The sequence below is a fragment of the Salarias fasciatus genome, chromosome 10 (assembly GCF_902148845.1).
Source record: "Salarias fasciatus chromosome 10, fSalaFa1.1, whole genome shotgun sequence".
Lineage (NCBI taxonomy): Eukaryota > Metazoa > Chordata > Actinopteri > Blenniiformes > Blenniidae > Salarias > Salarias fasciatus.
Window position 1 is genome coordinate 26,028,487 of NC_043754.1, and position 21,752 is coordinate 26,050,238.

Consider the following 21,752-nt stretch of genomic DNA (forward strand, 5'->3'; position numbering starts at 1 on the left):
CTCCATCACACCCAGATCTGCCCCAACTCACACAGATTTGCCCCGATCCCACTGATATCTGCCGCAGCACACCTTCGCTCACTCCCAACATCAAGAGATTGTGAATGTACTGTCCTGAATGCTCACACACACACACACACACACACACACACACACACACACACACACACACACACAACTAACTCGCTAGCAAAGCCCTCCTGGCCAAAGCACAGTAAACAGGCCTCTAACCTCTTATGTCTCATGCTCTCTACCACACAGGGAGCAATGGAGAGAGAGACTGTATGTGTGTGTGTGTGTGTGTGTGTGTGTGTGTGTGTGTGTGTGTGTGTGTGTGTGTGTGTGTGTGTGTGTTGTGGCCTCTCTGTGCATGAGTGCTCTTGTTTGCTAGGGGACAACTGGCTTGTTTATGTGCATACATCAGTGCTACGCACACACACATGCACATGCGCATCAACACACATGCACACGAACACACGTACAGAGGGCCTCATTGTTTGTTTGTGCATGCATGTGCACGTGCACATGCATGCACAAACATGCGCGTGTGCGTGCGTATGTGTGTGCCTCCTGCATGTGTGTATAAGAGAGATTACAGGGCTATTCACTGTGCTGTGCTGGCAGGTATTCAGTGTGTGTGTGTGTGTGTGTGTGTGTGTGTGTGTGTGTGTGTGTGTGTGTGTGTGTGTGTGTGTGTGTCTTCGCCTTTCGCTGAAGAGGGGAGTTAGGAAAAGAGGGAGAGGGTGAGGAGGGGGCAGGGAGAGAGTGAGAGACACTGGTTTGGAAAGGTGGAGGAGGAAGAGGAGGTGGAGGAAGAGGAGGAGTGAAGGGGGGAGGGGTCAGGCTACACACACACACACGCACAAACACACACACACACTTTTCGGCAACTCCCGCCAGAGCCGCGGTTGCCATGGCGACGTGGCGAGCGGAAGCAGAGCCTCCCTCAACATATCCTATTAGGGTGAGAGAGAGCGAGAGAGAGCAAGAGAGAGAGAGGGAGAGAGAGGGAGAGAGAGGGAGAGGAAGTAGAGTAAAGTGTGGGAGTTTGAAAGTAAGAGCGAGTCAGAGGGAGGATGAGGAGATGAAAGTGTGTCTGCTGAGAGCGAGTCGGTGGGAGAACCTGAGGAAGTCAGACGGTTTGTTCCTGACCTGCTGCTGACCTCTGACCTGCTTTCTTCCAGCAGACCAGCAGCAGTGAACTCCATCTCACTCTCACTGTGATCTGCTGCTGACAGGCGTCTGCATGCCGGGCCAGCAGGGGGCGCTGTGCTTTTTATATAGCACAACCAGAGGCTGCGGTGAGTGCTTCTGCACATGCCCAGTAGACGTTGCTAATGCTTGTGCGTGTGGTTTCTTTACAAGAACAACCAGACGCAGCAGCTGGCGTCCCAACATGCTAGCTCCATCATTTTCAGCGATGTTCTAAAAACATCTCTGTGAAAATGAAAAACAAACCAAAGAACAAGGAGTGAAGGAGGAAGTCAAGAACAGTTACCATAGCAACAGGAGATGTCGTGCTAACAGGCTGTTAGCTTTAGCGACTGGTGACTTTCCACTGAAACTGGAAATCTGCTGTTTGAATATCGATTGTTATGATTGGTCAAGGAAAGCACACATGCTAGCGAACTGCCAAACCGTTATTTAGGTTGTTGAAAGAGACATAAAACCAAAAGAGAGGGTAGCGACAACAGAGCAGGTCCAGCTGGAGCTGGGAGGCGAGCAGTAAGCCGGGTATTTTCAGCTCCCTGCGGAGCGAATACCAAGAGGATCTGCTTCCTGGAGACTTTATCTTTGGACAGGAAACTCCACTCCCATCTGTTAGCGACAGCCGCAGAGGTATGGTCAGCGCACACACACACACACACACACACACACACACACACCCACTGCTTAATGATCCCTTACGCAATAGTGCTCCACCCAGCCCCCACCCTGCACTAACCTAAACCACACCACAGCGCGCACACGCACACACACACACACACACACACACACACACACACACATACACACACACACACACACACAGGAGCGTGGCGGATCGACTCCACCTCGGCCCCTCACACACTGCCTCATGTGAACATCATTCAGCTTTCCTGGGATCTATCATCAGACGTGTGAAAACCACACGGTGGCGGCTGTAATCCCGCCCCGCCCTGCACTGAACTGGATCAATGATCAACTGGGATCTTCGCTACAATCGAATAAAGTCTTCAGGAACGGACTCTCTCTCTGCAGTTTGACTCGACGCACCGTGACGACCGTTCACCAGAGTTTGTTAGTGACCAACATAAAGAGGGTGGTCCCAGACCGGAGCCTGGGGGAACACCAAACATCTGAATGCTGGGAAAAGGAGCCAAGAAAACAGCGCCGTTTTGAAACCACTGCAATTCTTTATCTGCTTTAGAGTCAATAAAACATGCCAACTCCACAGGCAGGCCTCCTAATCCAGGTCCGGCTTTCACACACGTTCAGGTGAAAATGGAAAACTTTAGTTTGGGTGATTGTTTGCACAACAATGGAGCTCAGAGCCATTCAAAACGCAAATGTTTGAAAACGGCTCTCAAGGTGGAACTGTCTGACAACGCTGGGATCCGTCTCCACGTGGACGGAGGTGCTGCGCTCTGTGTGTTTATTATCTGATGTTCTGCACGCGCTCAGTGGCGGTGGAAGTTTTCTCAAATGAAGCTTGTCCGCCGGTGTGTCAGCAGGCCTGACGCGCTGACCACTGCACCTCCACGCAGCCCACAGCAGCCACTAAAGACAGGAAAGTTCCTGTTTTTCAGTCCAATTAAGTGAAAAAATGACCTTTCAGGTGGCGTCTTGACGGGGAGGCGTGTCTTCAGGCTGACCACACTGCAGGGCTGCAGCATCAGCTGAGTGTGTGTCGCTGTCTGTGCACACCACTCCCCGGCCTGCCCATCCCACATTCTCACATGCCGCCAGCGACACGCTCTAAAACCTGCGCTCTGCGCTGCGGATTAGTGGGATTTGGAGGCGGCGGGTCACAAGGCGCCTCCGAACCCGCCCGGCAACATCCGGGACGTCTGTCTCCGCAACGCCGTGCGGGATCAGCCCGGCGTTAAAACCGGAGCCTGACGGCAGACCGGAGGACCTGAGTGAAGACTTCCACCCTCGGAGCTCTCTAAGGCCGGTCTGTCTGGTTAGAAAGGTGAAGAACTTTCACACCTGAGGTCGCTGCAAACCGCCTGCTAACCGGGAAGAGTTCCACTGATCAAAACACAGGTTTAAAAAACAACTTCAACATCAGGGAATCTTCCTGTTTCTCTCTGGGAAAATTACATTTGAACGCTCTCTAAGTGGGAGCTTTAAGAAGACGATCGACACAAGGAGGAAAGAGGAGGAAGAAAATACTTGTTCCACCCTGTCTTGTCTTCCAGCCTCACCCCTCCAGCTGACACCACCCTCCTCCCTCCACCCTGGGTGTGCTACGCCGCGCCCTCCTCCGTCTCCGGTGTGCCATGTCTGTACACCCACCCTGCCGGCTGCGCCCGGCGACACTCACACACCCTGATGTGTTTATCGCCGGGATTCGGTTTAACTGGCGCTCAGAGATCCAGCCAGCAGTGAGCCCCGCAGGCACGATGGAGAGGAGAGCCGGTGAATCCGAGCAGCGAAGGCTGAAGCAGCACCATCAGTGGGAAGCTCTGATGAAGGACTTCATCCTAACAGTAACTTAAACCCACTCGTTATTAGAAATCACACCGACAACGTCTTTGATGTCAAACAGAAGATGAGTGTCCATGTGTGAAGACGTTACAGGTGATTTACAGAAAAGAGAAAAAAAAAACTGCAAAAAAACATAAAATCAGTGTTTGAACTTCTTCAGCAGAGACAGGCTGCATACAGCTGTATTTAAATTCTAAAAAACGGGCTCATGTTTCAGGATATTCACCATGTGGAAGTATTCAATCTGTCCTATCAGCTTTGAGGTTCAAAAAGCTTTGCTCAAAGGCTTCAAGGACGTCAAACCTGCAGCCTCGGCTACAAAGACGGTGACGTGATGAGACAAGAGTCAAAAACTAGCAGCTCACTGCAAAACTTAGTCTTTTTAAAGAAACAAACCAGAGAGAACAGGAGTTAGAAAGTGATGCTGGGAATTCAGAATGTTTCTATTTTCCACAGTGCTGCCGAACTGGGAACTTTCCCACTGAGAATAGGGAATAGTCGAATTTCCAATTTCATTTTGTTTAAAAAAAACTCATCTATATACTGCCTGACCGGGAAAAGAAAGACGACGTTACTGAACCCAGGAAGAAGAAGCGGACCAAGACGGACGGGAAACAAACAAGGAGTTGGGAAATAACGCTGTGTTCATGAGTAGCTGGGAATAAGCAACGCTCCCACTTCCCGCTACAGAGGAAGAAGAGGAGCTCAACTGCATCCCTCCATCAGTGTGTTGGAGCCGATGGGAGCAGATGAAGCGGTTTTCCCGTTGCCATGGGAACACTCCCAGCTGGAAGTGAAAAGTGGGACGTTTCGGTGCACAGATGCATCGCAGGACGGAACCGAGCGGAATTCCACTGATTTCTGATGTTCTGGGAAGTTTTCCAGATCTTTCTATCGAGCTGTCCTGCCTTCCTGACGGAGGCGGAGATCGAACCGTGGATTCACCGTAGCTAAACGTGCACCTGCAGTCAACCAAAAGCCGGTGTGAGCGGGAAGAAGTCAAGTCAGGGCCGATCTGACCTCCACAGAAACCTGAACCCTTCAAAACCAGCTCTGCTTCACCCTCTGTCCACCACTACCCAGAATTCCCTGTGTTCTCTGGAAGAAGTTAAAGGATTTTTTTTTTATTTTTACTTTTCTTTCAAATATAACCAATATTAAAGACTATATTTATATTACAATAATAATACGCCCTGTAGTGGCTTTAGTTCTTTTGAAAATGCTTCACAAAAAATTAGGAGTTGTGTGTTCAGTGCTCACCCAGACATCAGGCTGACCTCTGACCTCAGTCACCCCCCATCCTGGGAAGAGCCCCCTGATTGGATGATAACCTGCTCTGAGCTGAATCCAGGCTGATGGCTGCCATGACGCCTGTTCAGAGCGGAGCATCGTGGACGCCGCTTGGTGGTCTGATCAGAGACCCGGAACTCAAACTGGACTTCCTGCTTTCAGGACCCCGAGGCCTCGCCGCCGCCGCCGCCCCAACACGGAGCTACAGCGCTCAGAACAACGGAAACTGAGCTGATTTCTTCATGGAAGCTGCTGTTTTGGTTCATGTTTGCATTTTCTGACACAGAGCAACTGAAGAATAGAAGAATAAACTTCATTTGACCGAACGGCGAAGCTGAAGGTTTGACGCCGGGCTCTGAGCTGTCAGAGCGGCTCTTCCTGTGAACATGATCGAACACGATGCGAGCTGCAGCCACACCTCCCCACACCCGCCCACCTGCCTCCATCCACCCATCCATCCATCCATCCATCACCCTGCGGCTCGCCCCCCCTCCCCCGCCCCCGCCCTCCTCCTCACCGTGCACTCCATCTCCTCTGGCTCCGGTTTGATCTGTACAGAAGGCATGTCCTCCTCGTCCTCCTCCTCCTCCTCCTCCTCCTCTTCCTCCTGCTCCGCCGCTGCCTTCCTCTCTTCCTCCTTCACCTTCGCCGACTGTGTGGCCACTTCCTGTCGAGACCTGGCCGGCTCCTCTTTCCTCTCCTCCTCTTCCTGCACGGCAGGAGGAGGCGGCGGAGGAGGCGACGGCGCTGGCGGCGGCGAGCAGGACGGCGCCGCTCGCTTCTGGGCGTGCTTGGCCGGGCTCCTCTGCTTCTTCCGGGCACTGGCGGCGCTCTTCTTCTGCTTGGGAGTGGACTGGCACTGGGGAGCAGAGAGGAGCGAGGTTAGAGGAGGAACTCCATCACAGGAGGAGGGGGCGGGGCGGGGCGGGTGGGGCGGCCGGGGGTAAGGTAGGGAGGTGATAAGAGGGGGTGGGTCCGGAGAGAGGAGGAAAAAGAAGGGGGGATGGGGAAAAAGAGGCAAAACTTCAGAGCAGGAAGGAGAGAGCGAAAGACTGTTGAAGGAGAAGGAGAAGAGAGAAAAACATGGAAGTTCTACCTCTGCTGTAAAAGTCAGCTGCAGGAAACCTCTGAGCAGAGGAGCTACCACACACACACACACACACACACACACACACACAGAGTTTAAGAAGAGATTTTTAAAGAAGGGAGAAGGAGAGAAGAGCAGCAGAGACAAAAGGCCTGATCCTGAGGCGGCCAGTGAGGGAATGAGAGCGAAAGAGAAATAACAGAGAGAAGGGAGGAGTAGCCGTGAAGTGACCCCTCCCTCCCTTTCAGCAGCAGGCAGGCAGACACACCCAGCAACACACACACACACACACACGCAGGGAGTGCCAAGGCGCGCGCGCGCACACACACACACTTTCAGCTGCAAACACACCCCTTCGCCTCTTTTCTGTCTCACTTTTCCACTTCCTCTCTCAGCCCGTCGAACTTTTGTGTCCCAGAATGGCGGCCGGTCCAACAAGAGCCAGGCTCTGCATGGGAGTCACATTCTGGAAGACTCTGGGCTCTCTCCGGGTTCAAACGCAGCATGGCTCCAGCACTGCTCACACTTTTCCAGTTCCCTCCTCTCAACTCAGCACATTTACCGTCGGCACACACCTCAGGGTGATCGGCGGCTCAAACTCTTCACACTGCGAGCAGAACTCATCAGAACGGAGGGAATCCTCAACAAACTGATGTGATGTGAAGCAAAATGTGAAAAGAAGAGTTGAGAGTTTGACATTTACGCAGGTTCGATGGCTTGAATGTCAAAAAGAAGGAATCAATAGTTTCATGTCTGGGCTTTTCCAGAAATCTGTATTTATTCAACTGTATGTACTGTTTCATACATCATTCAAAAACTCAATTTTAAAATGCTAAAGTATTTTATTTATTCTTATTACATTTTTTGCAATCTGACGTATTTTTAAATTTTATTTCTGTTGTTCCGTTCATGTAATTCTCTAAATAATCTTTTGTTTTAATATTTTGTGTCTTTATTTTTGTAACTTTGACAAGCACTTTGCATGTATTTTAAAAATACTTTTTAAAAATGTGATCTTGCAATTTTTGTCTGTCTGTTTTGTAATGCAATACTTTTTTTTAATTCCAGCCTGATCAGAACGCTGCAGATTCCAGCGGTGGAGGCAGAGTGAGCTGCTGATCAAACCTCCCAGGTGGACTGAATAAAACAGACGCTTTTAGAAGCGCTGGTGTCGTGACCCCGGCTTTGCAGAAGTGGAAGTTGGTAGATAAACTTCGACTCCGTCACAGCTTCTCTGTTCTCCTTTCCTCCAGCTGCTGTGAACTCGGTCAGCTTGGTTTTTCTTTTTTTTCTACTTGTGGTTTTTAAAAGAAAAACACGCCACTTCCACTCTGTAACGCCTCCAACTTAAAGCTCACGCCTTCAAACATTCAGACACCGGCGCAGCTCCTGAACCTGACGTTAACATGACAAACGTCTCCCGGTGAGCAGCATTAGCATTAGCATTAGCTGTGATTAGCATCTGCATGCTTTAACGCAGCGTTTCCTCGCCGATTCGTCCAAAACCTCCATCTTCCTCGGCTCACTTCTCATGTCCTGCTGCACAACTTTTAATGAAGTAACTCAAACTGGAATCAGACTTTCCACATCAGTCAGGACTGCGGGTTCTTTCCATGTGTTTCTTCTACTAAGTGAGATTAAAGCCTCTCTGTGCTGAAACCACACGAGCAGAGAAAAGGTGTGTGTGTGTGTGTGTGTTTGAAAGTGGAGGAAGCCACAGGTCAGGCAGTTTTCATGCATGTCTGGCATGTTCCCCCCAGGAGAAACGTCAGAGTGTGTAGAAGGCGTCTGAGTGAGAGTTTGCAGTAAAAAGCCCAGCAGGGAGCGTCGGCAGGAAAACCTGAATCCGGCGCTCGGATTAAAGTCTCACCGACACGTCGATGGTTAATGTGTGCCGAGCGCAGAGCGCCGAGCAGACGTGGACTCTGAGCTGCAGGCCGACATGTGACCCCGCGAATTCCACAGCGAGGTGGGGCCTCCACCAATCAGGCAGGGCGTGGCAGAGCACCACCCTCCCTTCCACCCACACACACACACGCACACACACACACACACACGCTGCTCCCAGGCCCATTGTGAGGGGACAGAAGCCCCTCTGTGTCTCTAAACAAAGGTGCAGCTTGATGCCTCACCTTCCCCCCTCGGCGGCGGCGGCGGCCGAGCGGCCCGGTCCCGGTCTGGGGTTTCACCGGCCCTGCTGCTCGCCCGGGCTTCGTCTGCCGCATGTTTCCACCTTTTGTGCGGAAAGATGAGCCGCTGACACCCACACACTGTTTGTGCTGAACTGCGGGTTAAATTTAGATCGATTTTGACCTCCAGAACTTTCCCCAAGCACCAGGAACCACGGCAGGAGCGTCCGGCGGCTGCATTCAGGCTCCACTTTCACCACTGGAAACAAACTGCCGTTCACACGACTACGCTTGAAAACCATGTCCGCTCAGACGGGAACGGCAGAAACCATGCTGAAAACCACGTAGTTCTCACGCTGGGCCACTAGTGGCCGCTGTTCTGCAGTCATGAGTCCAGTCATGTAACCACAGAGAACAGCAGGCTGGAAGCACTGCCGACCCGCTGGACTGTCCTCAGGTTGGCCCACAAAGACCCACAAAGACCCACAAAGACCCGCGTTTCAAAAACCCACTCTTTGATAACCTCCGACTCCGTCTCCATGGAAACAGGTGAAACACCACTTCCCTGCGGTCAGTCGCTGTTCTGCACCTGCTCAGCAGACGGAAGACAACACCGTCCCAGTTCAGACGTGTGTGTGTGGATCATGTGTGCACGATACCGACGCCGTCTTCAGCCTTTCTGCTGTTTCCATGGAAACAGAGATCGTTTTCAAAGCGATGCTGTATAAACGAGAAACTTTTCTGAAACAGAAATCCGAACCCTGGTCGCGTAAACGGGGAATAATACGGCCTTTCTTCACTGGATCTGGGTGTAAGAAGTAAACCGGTGCAGTAGCAGCTTGTCAGGAAGTTCAGTTTTCAAAAAGTTGTGTTTTCAGTGAGCCTGAGCAGCTCTGCAGCTGAAACACACACCCCAAGAGATTTTCAGCTTTCTCTTAACCGCCGTCGAGGAAGTGAGGGATCAGAATCCAGAACATGATCCAGAACCAGACCGACCAGTCAGTTTAAATTCTCCAGAATGATTCATAACTGGAATGTGATCCTGGAGGACGTCTGGATCCTGGATCCACAGGACGCTCCAAACCTCTCCGACTGATGACACAGCCCAAACCGAAGCACTTTACAGATTACCCGTCACTCCATTTCTCCCCAGCTGACCTTTGACCTTTTCAGGACCTGACTGACCCTGGACTACATGTAATGTAGCCGCACTGAGGTGTGAAGGAAGGCGTCACACGCTGCGGTCAGACGTGGATCTAGCCGGACTCGCTCTGGAATTCCAAGGCACTGGGCTTTAAATTCACCAGGCTGCGAGAGGGGGCGGGGCTTCGAGGTCCATCACCCCACTGCGAGAGGGGGCGGGGCTTCGAGGTCCATCACCCCACTGCGAGAAGGGGCGGAGCTTCGAGGTCCGGCTTCGTCACCCGGGGAATCGGAACCGCAAAATTAACAGACCAACAGGAGACGGGAAGAAAACAACCAGGAACTGCTGCAGATCCAGCCTGATGCAGTGTGTGTGTGTGTGTGTGTGTGTGTGTGTGTGTGTGTGTGTGTGTAAAGCAGCACTAACGAATAGTGATAGTGTGAGGCTACGTGACAGTGGATGCGCATGTTGTGTGTGTAAATGAGGAGTGACAAGATGTGTGTGTGTGTGTGTGTGTGTGTGTGTGTGTGTGTGCTCTTTCTGAGCAGGGGTCCCACTCTGGAGTTCCAGGAATAAAAAAGGGTGGGGTGGGTGTGACCCCGTCAGCCTCTGATCCCACCACAGGAAGTCAGGGTGGGGGCCGAGGGGGATGGAGACGACGGAGACGACACACACACACACACACACACACACACACACACACACACACACACTTTCCCACTGAATGTGAAACACGTTTCTGTGAGCCTGTTGCCTTTTTGCTGTAGTTTTTCTGAAGACCTGAATGTTTCCACCGTCATGCTGAACGACTGTAAGGAAACAGTCTGAAGATGAAATCTGAGACACACCAGCTAAACTGAGACCAGAGACTCGGAATTCACCATTTCAGGCTCAAAATGTCCAGAAATCAAAGCTCTTTCTGGAGGAGTGATAAAGATATTCCCATTCTCAGCGAAGTACCATTCAGACCCCGTTTCCAGTGAACACATCGCTTCTGCGATTTTTCAGCAGAGTTTTGTTTATGTGTCAACCGCTTCCATGGAAAAGGCAGAAAAGATGAAAACGCACTAACATTTTTCCTGAAGGTTATACTGGAAATGAATCTGAATTCAAATTAACTAATAATGGCAGCTTGCCATCACTTTATATAGCATTATATATCCATAAAAACATCAATGCGTTAATTGACATGCATATTCTATGTCGAAGAATTGAACAATTGAACTCGTATTTTGACAGGTAAAATAAACTGAGATGAACGTGCTGATTCAACCATAACGAAACACAGTGAAAAAAGAAATGCTAAGAAATAAAGAGCTCCCCCTGGTGGCCAGGCTATCATGATGAAAGCACTTGGTTAACTATTTAAGACTGTTTTATACTAAAAAATAAACATGAAAATAAAGAATACTGTCTGGAATAGTGCCATCTGGTGGATGATTTATATATATTTTTTTTAAAGTTTATTTTTCAAACACTTTCCTCAATAAATCATTGTTATAGCGAAAAGTAATTCCAACTTTCAGTGAGCTAAAACATTAATTTAAAGATTTCTTCACTTTCCAACATGTTCATGTCAATTCTGGTGGAGAACTTAATCAAAACAAGGTTTGAAAAGCTTGAAATTCACCATCAATTTAGTGATTGTGGAAAAAGACAGTGATAAGAAGCTGTGGTCTATTTATGTGTGACGAAGGCTGACTGAGCGTGAAGTGAACACTGGGCTTCATCCTCAGACGATCCCACACACTCACACACTCACACACTCACACCAGAACCAGCCTGCCAGCGGACACTCTGCTGTCTGAGGGCGGCTCGGTGAAAAAACCAGCAACCGGACCGCAGAATGAGCGTGAAAACTCTCCTGGTCTTAATGTGAGACACAGACAGTAAGGACAAAGCCCAAACACTCCCGTTCTGTTCTGACGCATAAAAAACAAGCTGAGCTGGCAATAAAGAAGAGCTCACTGCTATGAACAGCAGTGCCACGCCAGGAACTAGGAACCGAAATGATAACAGAACTCCGCCAATCACTAAAGCTTTCTGGGAATGTCCCTTTCTCTCTGACAGACTGATGACAAAAATATATTAAAACAACCTAAAATGTCTCCAAATGGGTGAAAAATTTAAAAGTATCAAATGTTCTTCATCCTGTTGTCCATATTGCTTAAATGAATGATTACTTGTATTAAAATAATGAAAAAATTGGCGGATGATTGGACAAACACTTAAACATCTGTATGATCGTCCGCATCTGGATCACACACCATCATTAAATGGTTCCTGCGTTAATTCCCGAGCTGCTGCTGCTGCTGCTGCTGTGATGAAGACTGATTTCCACCGCGACGCCTGCTCAAGGGAAACCTGGAAAATCTGCATTTTCCACTGGAGCCAGTGTGAAGTGACTCCACTGATATTTCAAGGTAGATGAGAGCGGCAGATAACGGAAGAAGCTGTTTGAATCCGTGTGTGTGTGTGTGTGTGTGTGTGTGAGGATGAGAGGGCGGGACAGAGAGAGACTATCTGGGTCAGCGCTCTCCTCTCTGTCACTGCTGCCTCTCTCCAAACCTCCCCCCGGCCTGTGTGTGTGTGTGTGTGTGTGTGTGTGTGTGTGTGTGTGTGTGTCTGTGCGCATGCATGTGTATGTATATGTGTGTGTATGTGTGTGTGTGTTTGTGGGTGGGGGTGGGGGCCGGGTTCACTCAGCCTTGCTTGTTCGTGCCCCTTCAGGGTCCGTACATGGTTCATGCCAGGTTATGCCCACACCCATAAAAAGACACACACACACACACACACACACACACACACACACACACACACACACACACACACACACACACACACACACACACACACACACACACACACACACACACACACACACACACACACAGGTTCGTATTTCTATCCTTGTGGGGACCTTCCATTGACTCTCATTCATGTCTAGCCCCTAACCCTGACCCTTACCCTAACCCTAACCCACACCACCACACAGCCGAACCCTAAAGAAATGTTTTTGACCTTTTACTGTTTTCAGTAACAACAACATGGTCAAGAAAACACTGTTTCCCCTCATTAGGACCGGAAAAAGGTCCACAAGGCACATCGTTCCAGGTTTTCCTATCCTTGTGGGGACATTTGGCCCCGACAAGGATAGGAATCCGAGTGTACACACACACACACACACACACACACACACACACACACACACACACACACACACACACACACACACACACACGAGGCTGCAGCGCGGTTTGGGCCACGCTGAGCGGAGTCTTTCTGCTCCTCCATTCCTGGGCGGGTTCAGTCTGGGTTCAGAGCGCCGTCCGGCGTCTTCCCGCCGCGCGGCGATACGATCCAGATATGGAGGCGTCACCTGTCAGAAGGGGGCGGGGCGTCGTGGCGAGCCGGAGCTGTGGGTCAACCATTACACAGGCCCCGCCTCCCACAGCACACCTGGGACCAGGTGGTGGCCGTTCAGCCAGGACTTCCCGTCGGTGCAGGGTTTTCATTCTGGAATCAGATTCCTTTTCCTTCATTTCAGAGGTTTGAAAGCTGCGTTCTTTAACGTTTGTTGCGTTTTGGTTAGATGTGATTAAAAGCTTCCATTCTTAAGAACGAAAGAGAAGACTTGAGTGTCAGTGTGGGCCGATACTCCAGCCTGTGGTATCGGTATCGAGTCCACACACACACACTGTCATAGTGTGTGTGCCTCCTCTCTGTAGATAAACACACACTCACAGTCTGCTGCCGTGCAGACGGCCTGGGTTAATCAGTGACAGAATGAGAGGAGGAGTGAACATCTCTTCCTGCTGCAGCTGCTCCCGAATGCTCCGTCCAGCCCAGAACCCGACTCAGGACCCAGGACCCAGGACCCAGGACCCAGGACCCAGGACTCAGGACTCAGGACTCAGGACTCAGGACCCAGGACCCAGGACCGCTGCGTCCCTTCATCACATGACCTGAACGATCCAGGAACACGTCCAGCAGCTGCAGGACTCCTGCTGCAGCTGCTGACCAGCGCCGCAGCAGAACTGTGAGCATCTCAGTGTGAGTGTGTGTGTGTGAGTGTGTGAGAGTGTGTGTCAGTGAGTGAGAGTGTGTGTCAGTGTGTGAGAGTGTGTGTCAGTGAGTGAGAGTGTGTGTCAGTGAGTGAGAGTGTGTGTGCTCCTGAAACGATGAAGGGAAACCCGGAGAACATCACACTGCAGAGGAGAGGACACACAGCTCTGACCTTAAATGTCTGTCCTCCTCTTCCTCGTGAGCTTAACCCCTCCTCCTCCTCCTCCTCCTCCTCCTCCTCCTCCTCCTCCTCCTCCTCCTCCTCCTCCTCCTCCTCCTCCTCCTCCTCCTCCTCCTCCTCCTCCTCCTCCTCCTCCTCCTCCTCCTCCTCCTCCTCCTCCTCCTCCTCCTCCTCCTCCTCCTCCTCCTCCTCTTCTCCGGTTCTTCAGCCTCTCTCCTCTCATCAGTTTTCTTCTCTCGGAGTTTCTGTTAAAGTGTCTCTCGGCCTCCGTCCACTTCTCCTCTTCCTGCCTCCTGCTCATGCAGTCACGTGACTCGCTGTACGAGGACCTCATGAGCAGAACAAGCCCCAGGTATTGCACCACCCACTGTCCTCGGCTGTTCATATGAGGCATCCAGAGGAGTACTGATGAGGACAGACGGCCTCTGGACGTCTGATCTGAAGTCTAATCTGAGTCAATCAGGCCTTTATATGAGACATTAACAGTCCGACTGGCTGGGAGGAGTTTGGACTGACGGGAATTAAACAAACTGAGATGTAATGAAGCCAATGATGAACAAGCAATTAAATTAATGGTATATTATGAATACAGTGAGACACATATTGTTCTTTACTGAGCCTCTGTGTGAATACTGTGAGAGTGGAAGCCCTCGCTGTCACTACCGGACTGTTTCTACCTCTGACAGGTTCCGATTCCTTAACTTTCAGCACTGAGAGGCCAGAGATCATCCTGATGTGAAGAAACGTCGGCAGGACGCAGTGAAAGTGACGGCTCGGATTATCACCTGCCGACAGATGCTAATCCAGCCGTCCTGCCAGCGGCGCTGAATCAACAGAGGCGGCAGCACGGATCCTCCACAGCCGCTGAGCAAACGCCACAAACACCAAAACCAACACCGCTCCACGTTTCGACAACTTCCTGGACAAAAACGCCTCACTGCTCAACGCCGGCGAGGAAAATAAACAACAGTTGACCTGGTTTAAGGCACACGCACACGCACACACACACACACAAAACCAAAACCCAATTTTGACAAAAAGTCAAACTTCAGACCCTGAAACAGTGTTTTTGGCGTTCCTCTGTATTTCATCTCGATAGCAGCAGATGGACGGACAGCTTGCATCCTGATGCGAACAAGCTTTAAAGCTGCGACTCGGTAACGAGCTTTATTAACTCGTTAGCAGGAACGTCCCCACAATGAGCAGTTAAACCGCCGACAGGAGGGGAAACTCTCACGTTTGGCTTTTTCACACACAAAAAAGGAAATGACTTGTAACTGTGTGCTAAAATTCAAATACGACACGCCTCTGTCCTCCAGTGCATTCTGGGTAGGAAACATTTCCCCCGTTTTCACACAGATGGAGTTGGAGTGTTTTGGTAAAAGTTTTCAGCGGCCGTTATCGTGTAACCGGACCGCTGAAACCAAGAGAAGGTTTTCTGTTTTGACTGTAGCTCCAGAGCTGATCTCCTCTTTCGTTTCTCTGGCGCTCTGCAGTTTGCGATTCAGACGACGGGGTCGAGTCGACTCACGCCGCCTCTGATTGGCTCTCTGATGGTCAACAGATGCTGCTGACTGGCGCCGGGCCAAACCTGAAGCCTCTCTGGAGAAACCTTCAGAGCTGCAGTGCTTTTTTCATTCATTGAAGCCTCCCAGCGTCGTGCATGTGCGTCCTGTTTGGACTATTCCGCCTATCAGAGTGCAGGAAAAGCAGCTAAATGTGCCTCACAGTGTTTTCTGCTGAAAAAATAAATAAAAAAGCCGACTCGAAGTGAAAGAAGGAGCAGAGGAGATCTGGGTGTGTCTCCATCTGGCTGCTGGTGAGAGGGAGGGAGACAGAGGCTGTTATCACACCACACCCTGGTGACGCAACACACACACACACACACACACACACACGCACACACACGCTAGAAAAAGTAGAATACACGTACGCCATGTTTGCACAAACACACAGACACAGCTCATATACATACACACACATTAAATTGTATTAAACACACACGCTGCAAAATGCATAGGACACACACACTCAGATCTCACACAGCTCTTATAAAATAGCAGCATTTTCCACACAAGTCTCTCCAAGTGTGAAATAGTCATGGAGATATGACATTTTGAATCAGACTCTGGTGTCTGAAGGTTCTGAATCAAGTGGATCTCACAGCGATCGACTGGGAGATCCGTCATTCATCCAGACTCTACTACGACAAGTTTGACTAAACGTTTTGAAAAGGATCAGCGCTGCAGGTTTCCTGCCAGGCCACTAGTTGGTGCTGTGTTTTGGTGGAACAGTCACACACACAGTGTGAACCTGTCAGATCCTTCTCTCTGTCCTTCGTGGTATAGGTCAAAGGTCAGCAGTCTGCAGCTTCATCCAGATTCACGTGGCTCTGCAGCTCTTCTGTAACGGCTCCCTGCACATGGTCCTTTTTTTAACGCTTAAAGGTGCTGTCGGCAGGATTTGGCATCTCCGCCATTTCAAACCCAGCACAGCCAATCCTGTCCTGTTTTCTCTGACATCAAGCCCTTACGCAAGTTAAGCCCCTCCCACAAGAACGTGTGACGAATGCCCCTTGTGACCAATCACAATGATCAAGTGCGTGTGACCAATCACGGTTAGAGCCTCAGGGGCTCTTCTGATTGGTCAAAGATACCTGGAGCTGTCGAGATTCCTTTTCAGCTCAGAACAGAGACAGATGGAAACGCTGCGCCCTCGCGGTAGTGCAATTATGCTACACTCCTAAAGTATTATCAATGGATACTCTAACATTTAATCCAAAGAAAACACAGAAAAATTAGCATTGACTAGCAAAATCCTGCCTACAGCACCTTTAACTTATGAGTAAAAATAGCTGAGAAAAACTAAAACAGCTAATATGGATAAAATGCCTCAAAATAATTAAAAACAAAATAAAGAAGAACCAAAAAAAATTGCTCAAAGCATAAAAATGGCTGAAACAACAGCATAGGTAAAATACTTTAAATAATCAAAACAGCTAAAAACAAACTCAAGAAAAAACTTGGAAAAAACTTGGAAAAAAATAAAAAAATCAATATGGTTAAATTATTTAAATTGGTAAAATAACCTTAAACAGTAAATCACTCCAAAAATGAAAATGGCAAAAAAGAGTCCAAACTGTGAAAAGAGCCACAATAACACATAAAACAACTAAATATGGATATTAATAAAGGAAAAGATAAAACTGCCATTGTTCTAAAATGTAGTCATGAAATATCTAACGTGTTAAACTTTATTAAAGGTTAAATATTTGTTTGAAATGAAATGAGTGTTTGAACATGTGCCATGAATGCTACGCAGAGCAGAGGCAGCGTGTTTGTTTCTGGTTTCGTGCAGAACCAGGCCACCTTTTCTGAGTTTCACACAGAGAATAAAGACATCCGTCAATCACGTCGCGCAGAAAGGAACACAGAACACGGCGAAGCCTGTTGATCCTGACATCCCAGAACTGTCGCTGCTTTCAGCGGGAAGATGTGCCAAAAATCATGTCTGCGTCACTGAGGTGAAGGGTGGGAGGGGGAATCAAACATGGCGACGTCATGCAGACCCACTGGAACAAACATGTCCAAATGTACATTTCAGTTTTGTAGGTTATCAGTGACACGACCTGTTTAGGAAGGCATTAAAAGGCAGCCATGACTTTTTTCTAGCTGAGCAGAAATTCAGTCAATAATAGTGAAATGTTTCCTCTTTTTTAAACTGATCTCACAGAGCAAATGAAAGACCACCAGAGGAAGGTAGCAGGACGTCCATCAGGTCTGCTGGAGCAGAAAAACACATTCCCAATATCTGCCACAACATTATGACCACATGGCTGAGACTTGGCCAGGTTTTAATGCTGATCCTGGACTCCTCTGCCATCCAGAGGATCTTATTTGATGCTGTGTCACATGTACCATTACTGATCCACTTCCTCTTTGTGTTGTCAAGCAGAAAGAGGCCATGGAGGAACGCAGCGTCCGTAGATAAGAACACATGATCTGTGAGAGGAGGCATTACACTGAAGTCTCTCATTTCCTGGTGGATTTTTACCTCATCTATTCTCAACAACTGGACCCTGTCACTGGACCCTGGATCCACAGGAAGTGCCTCACCTCTGTGGGGCAGGGCAGCGACAGATCCGAGTGCTGGATGTCCTGGGACCAGTCGGGGGGTTTAAGGCCTTTCTAAGGATCGGACAGCGGAGATCGGCTGGTAAACCACGAGGAGTCTTCCAGCTCCGCTTCACATTGACATTTACTGAGAGCATCGCTCAGCAGCAGCAGTTTCTAAAACCGAACTGGGTCGGACGTCTTGGCCTCCAACACTTGGTTCCTCTGAACATCCACCAGCAGGAGCCGGGTGGAGAGAGGCTCCCGTCACCTCTGTGGTTCTACTGACGGGGCTGACGGAGGCTGAGCGGACTGAACGGTGAAGAGGTTCATTCCTCCGTCCTGAGAGGGTGGCGGCGGTGGTGGAGATGCTCCGGTGCCGTTTCAGCCGTCTTAACGTGCGAGAGGCCGGCGTGACGACTGGGAGAAAGCCTCCGCTCTTCCTCTCTCCACCAGCAGCATCTCAATCGCCCAGCTCCCACCGCACGAGGCCCTCCAGACACACCCTCCCCACCTCCGCCACCCCCCTCCCCCCTCCCCCCTCCTCCTCATTGTGGCCGCCTTGGCAGCGCGGCCGCCGTTGCGATGGAGACGGGATTCTTCCACCCCCCTCCTCTTGTTAATGACTGTGAGGTGGTTGGTAGGGGGTCACTCTCCGTCGCCACCGCACCTCCTCCTCCACCTCCACCACCGCATCAGGGCCTAATCTGAGGTGACACGGCCAATATCCTCACACACACACACACACACACACACACACACACACAAGTGTGTCAACACAAGCATGCGGAAACAGATTCACAGGAGTCCACTAAGGGGAACATGTGTGTCCAAGAGCACGCAGTCCCCCCACCACCTCCACCACCACCTCCACCCACACTCATTCACATAATTCACACACACACACACACACACACTCAGCCGCTGCGATAACGAACGCTCTCTCGCAGTTTCCCTTCCGAGAACACGGAGTACCGGAGACGTGTCTGAATGTCGGAGACGTCTGCGTCGATCACACCTCGAACGCAAACTTCACTCCGAACACACGACGGCGTTTCAGCCGAAACCGCATCGCTTCATGTTTACACAGCGACGTTTTGAAAACGGTGAACCGCTGAAACGACAGAAACCATGCAGTGTTCATGTTGGGCCACTAGTGGGTGCTGCTGTCTGTTTCAGTAAAGGAGCACAACAGGAAAAATATCAGAACCAAGCAGAGAATGAACAATATCAGGCAGAATAAAAAACATGCCAGAGAACTGGAGTTCCTTCAACAACGGCCGCATTCTTCATGGAGCCTGAAACTCTTCCAAATGAGATCATTCAAGCCTTCACTGGACCAGTGACGACATCCGGGGACTTTTCTTCCTGTTTCTTCTGAAAGACGCTCCAGTCCAGTCCCAAAAGCAACCAAGCAAATAGTAAAAATTTCATAGAGAACATTGATTTTTTTTTTTTTTTTTTTACTTCCTGAAGAGCAGTGGACAAAAGGGTCAAGAAAAGTTGAAACGCCCCCCAGGCGCCATCTGCTGTCAGATTTCAGTGAGTCAAAACTATCAAACATGGACCGTTATGGGATTTAAGTCATTTTTAGGCGTCCATTTAAAGATAATGTGCTGTCAAGACAGGTTTCAGTGCAACAGACGGACTTCGGTCTGCTGCTCAAAGTGCTTCAACACCTGGATAAAAACAGGAAAAACACTCCGAACAGCACAAACATCTCATCGTTTCAGAATAATCCGAGCCCACAGAGACAGAACTGAACCAGGAGCTGATAAATCCGGCTGCTAGAGACCCTGTTTGCGCACCAGTCGGGCCTTGAATGGCCGGCAGGGACACAGCAGGAATACAAAACCAGCAGAAGCCTCCTCTTCCACCCTGAGAGAGCGGAGACGGCGGCGGCTCACATGACGAGCTCCCTGACCTTCACATGCTCTCAAACTCTGCTCCCACTATTCCAGCCCGGACTGTTTACTCCACGGGACGCCGCGGGATCCATTACCAGCTCCGCCCGGGCCTCCGCCGAGGGGTTTTAAACATGCACCAGCACTGCCTGACCACAGACCTGGACCTGGTGGTTATTAGTTACCAACTAAACTCCAACACAAGGATTAAAGTTCAGAGTGAGTGAGTGTGAAGACATTAATAACCACAGAGCGAAAATACAGATGTAAAGGACATTTCTGTGCTGAGGTATTAAAGAAAAACTACATTTAATAGTTAACTAAATGTAACACTCTTCCTGATGTAACGCTGATTTGGGAAAATAGTAAAATGCATTGATTAATTTTTATTTACTTGTTTTACTATTAATGTTTTTGGCCAAACATGTTGAAAATGTATGTACGGTATTACATTCTGTACCGTTTTTAGTCGTCTGGCTGCTCATTGGAATTATATTAAGAGATAAATTTTTCACCAAAATGTATGAATATCGTCTGTCACCGCTAGATGTGACTGTACGACAACAGGTCACGGCTACAGAGGAAGATGCTCTAAAATCTGGATGTTAGGGAGGAAGACAGAAACAGCACGAGACAGAAAGAGAGTCGGGCTGGGAGACAGAGGTTCACACCTTCATCTGAGGAGGAGGAGGAGGAGGAGGAGGAGGAACCAGCCAAACAGACGGCTACAAACACAGAGCCGGACTCCCTTCACATCTGCGATCCGACCCAATAAAGCCCTCAAACACCGGAGGACCAGGATTCAACCAGCGGGCCGGGAGGGACGCTCAGGCGGGTTAGTTTACCCGGTATGAGGAACGGAGAGATGATTCCAGAAAGACAGAGGACAGATTAGCACATTAAGGCAAACTGAGTTTAACTGTCTCTTCGGTGTATCGTCAACACAGATGGTTACTGGATCCATCAAGCTGTTCCCTCTGTGCCTCTGTGTGTGTGTGTGTGTGTGTGTGTGTGGGGGGGGGGGGGGGGGTAGCTCTACGTCTGTGAGCATTTATTCAGGTTATAGCGGTGGTGAAGTCCTAGAATTCCTAGAAATAAACGCTTATAAAAGAAAAAACAATTTGAAGCTCTAACTTCAGGCGGAAAGGCCCACAGACTGGAATCGAACCTGTGTTCTGCTGTGAGGTAAAACTCCTACACTCCACCTTCATGCAGGTTTTTGGTCAGCGATCTATAAATGCAATAAAAAGAAGAAGATAATGTAAAACTGTGCAGGAGCTCACTGACAGCTGTTTCCAGGGAACATCGTTCAAAACTATACATGAAAGATGTCCGTTCAAAGTCGATAAATCATCCAGGAGAGCCGAGTCATTTCCAAAATTACAAATTACAATAGAAAAGAGCTTTTTTTATTCAAGGTTCTGTCATTGACACTGCGGTCGCTACGAGACGGAATTACACTTCCAGCTACTCTCGTCCATAAATAACAGCGACGTTGCAGTCGGCAGTAAATCTCTCGTCAGTGTCACCTTCAGAAGGCGCGAACCTTCAGGAGAGTCAACGTGTGGCCCGCGGGCCACACGCTGCCCGTGGGAGGCTTCAGTCTGGTCCGCAGGACGACACCGTAAAGTGGACAAAAAAGAAGACGTTCTGTTCGACTGCCGTTCCTAAATTGTCCACTAGGTGTCGCATCGTTCTTTTCGGATAATTGAACAGTCGAAGCAGAAACCTTGACAGGGAAACTTTTCTAGCTGAGCGGCCTGACACACCAACACACCAACACACGACACACCGACACACCGACACACCGACACACGGACACACCGATATTTTGCAAACATCTTCTTCAACAAGAATCAGCGGTGGATTCTTATTATAAATGTTATTCTTTGCAAATACAAAAAAAAATGACTTGTTGTACGTTTGAACAATAATGTTTTTAAAACTGCATTCTATACTATTTTGAAGTGTTTATTCTGCAGATATATGTCTGATAAGTATGTTCGCAGTCATTTTGACATGCATATATCGTATTTTCGGCACTATAAGGCTCACTGGATTAATAGGCGCACAGTCAATGAATGTTTTTTATTAAAAAAAAATTCATACATGGGGCGCACCACATTTTATGGCGCATAGGATGTATA

The 21,752-nt window shown here is 49.4% G+C and overlaps 1 protein-coding gene across 3 annotated transcripts in view; it reads right to left on the reverse strand.

The window, feature by feature from the left end:
* klf8 (Kruppel like factor 8) overlaps positions 1 to 21,752 on the reverse strand; it is a 57,051-nt gene that overhangs the window by 20,304 nt on the left and 14,995 nt on the right. For 2 of the 3 annotated variants that reach the window (XM_030100819.1, XM_030100818.1), the window contains exon 2: positions 5,501 to 5,842. In XM_030100819.1, coding sequence (XP_029956679.1) covers positions 5,501 to 5,842 — 342 coding nt within the window. Of the gene's footprint in view, positions 1 to 5,500; positions 5,843 to 6,079; positions 6,329 to 21,752 lie in introns of those variants that run through there. The other variant, XM_030100820.1, reaches the window with a different exon arrangement.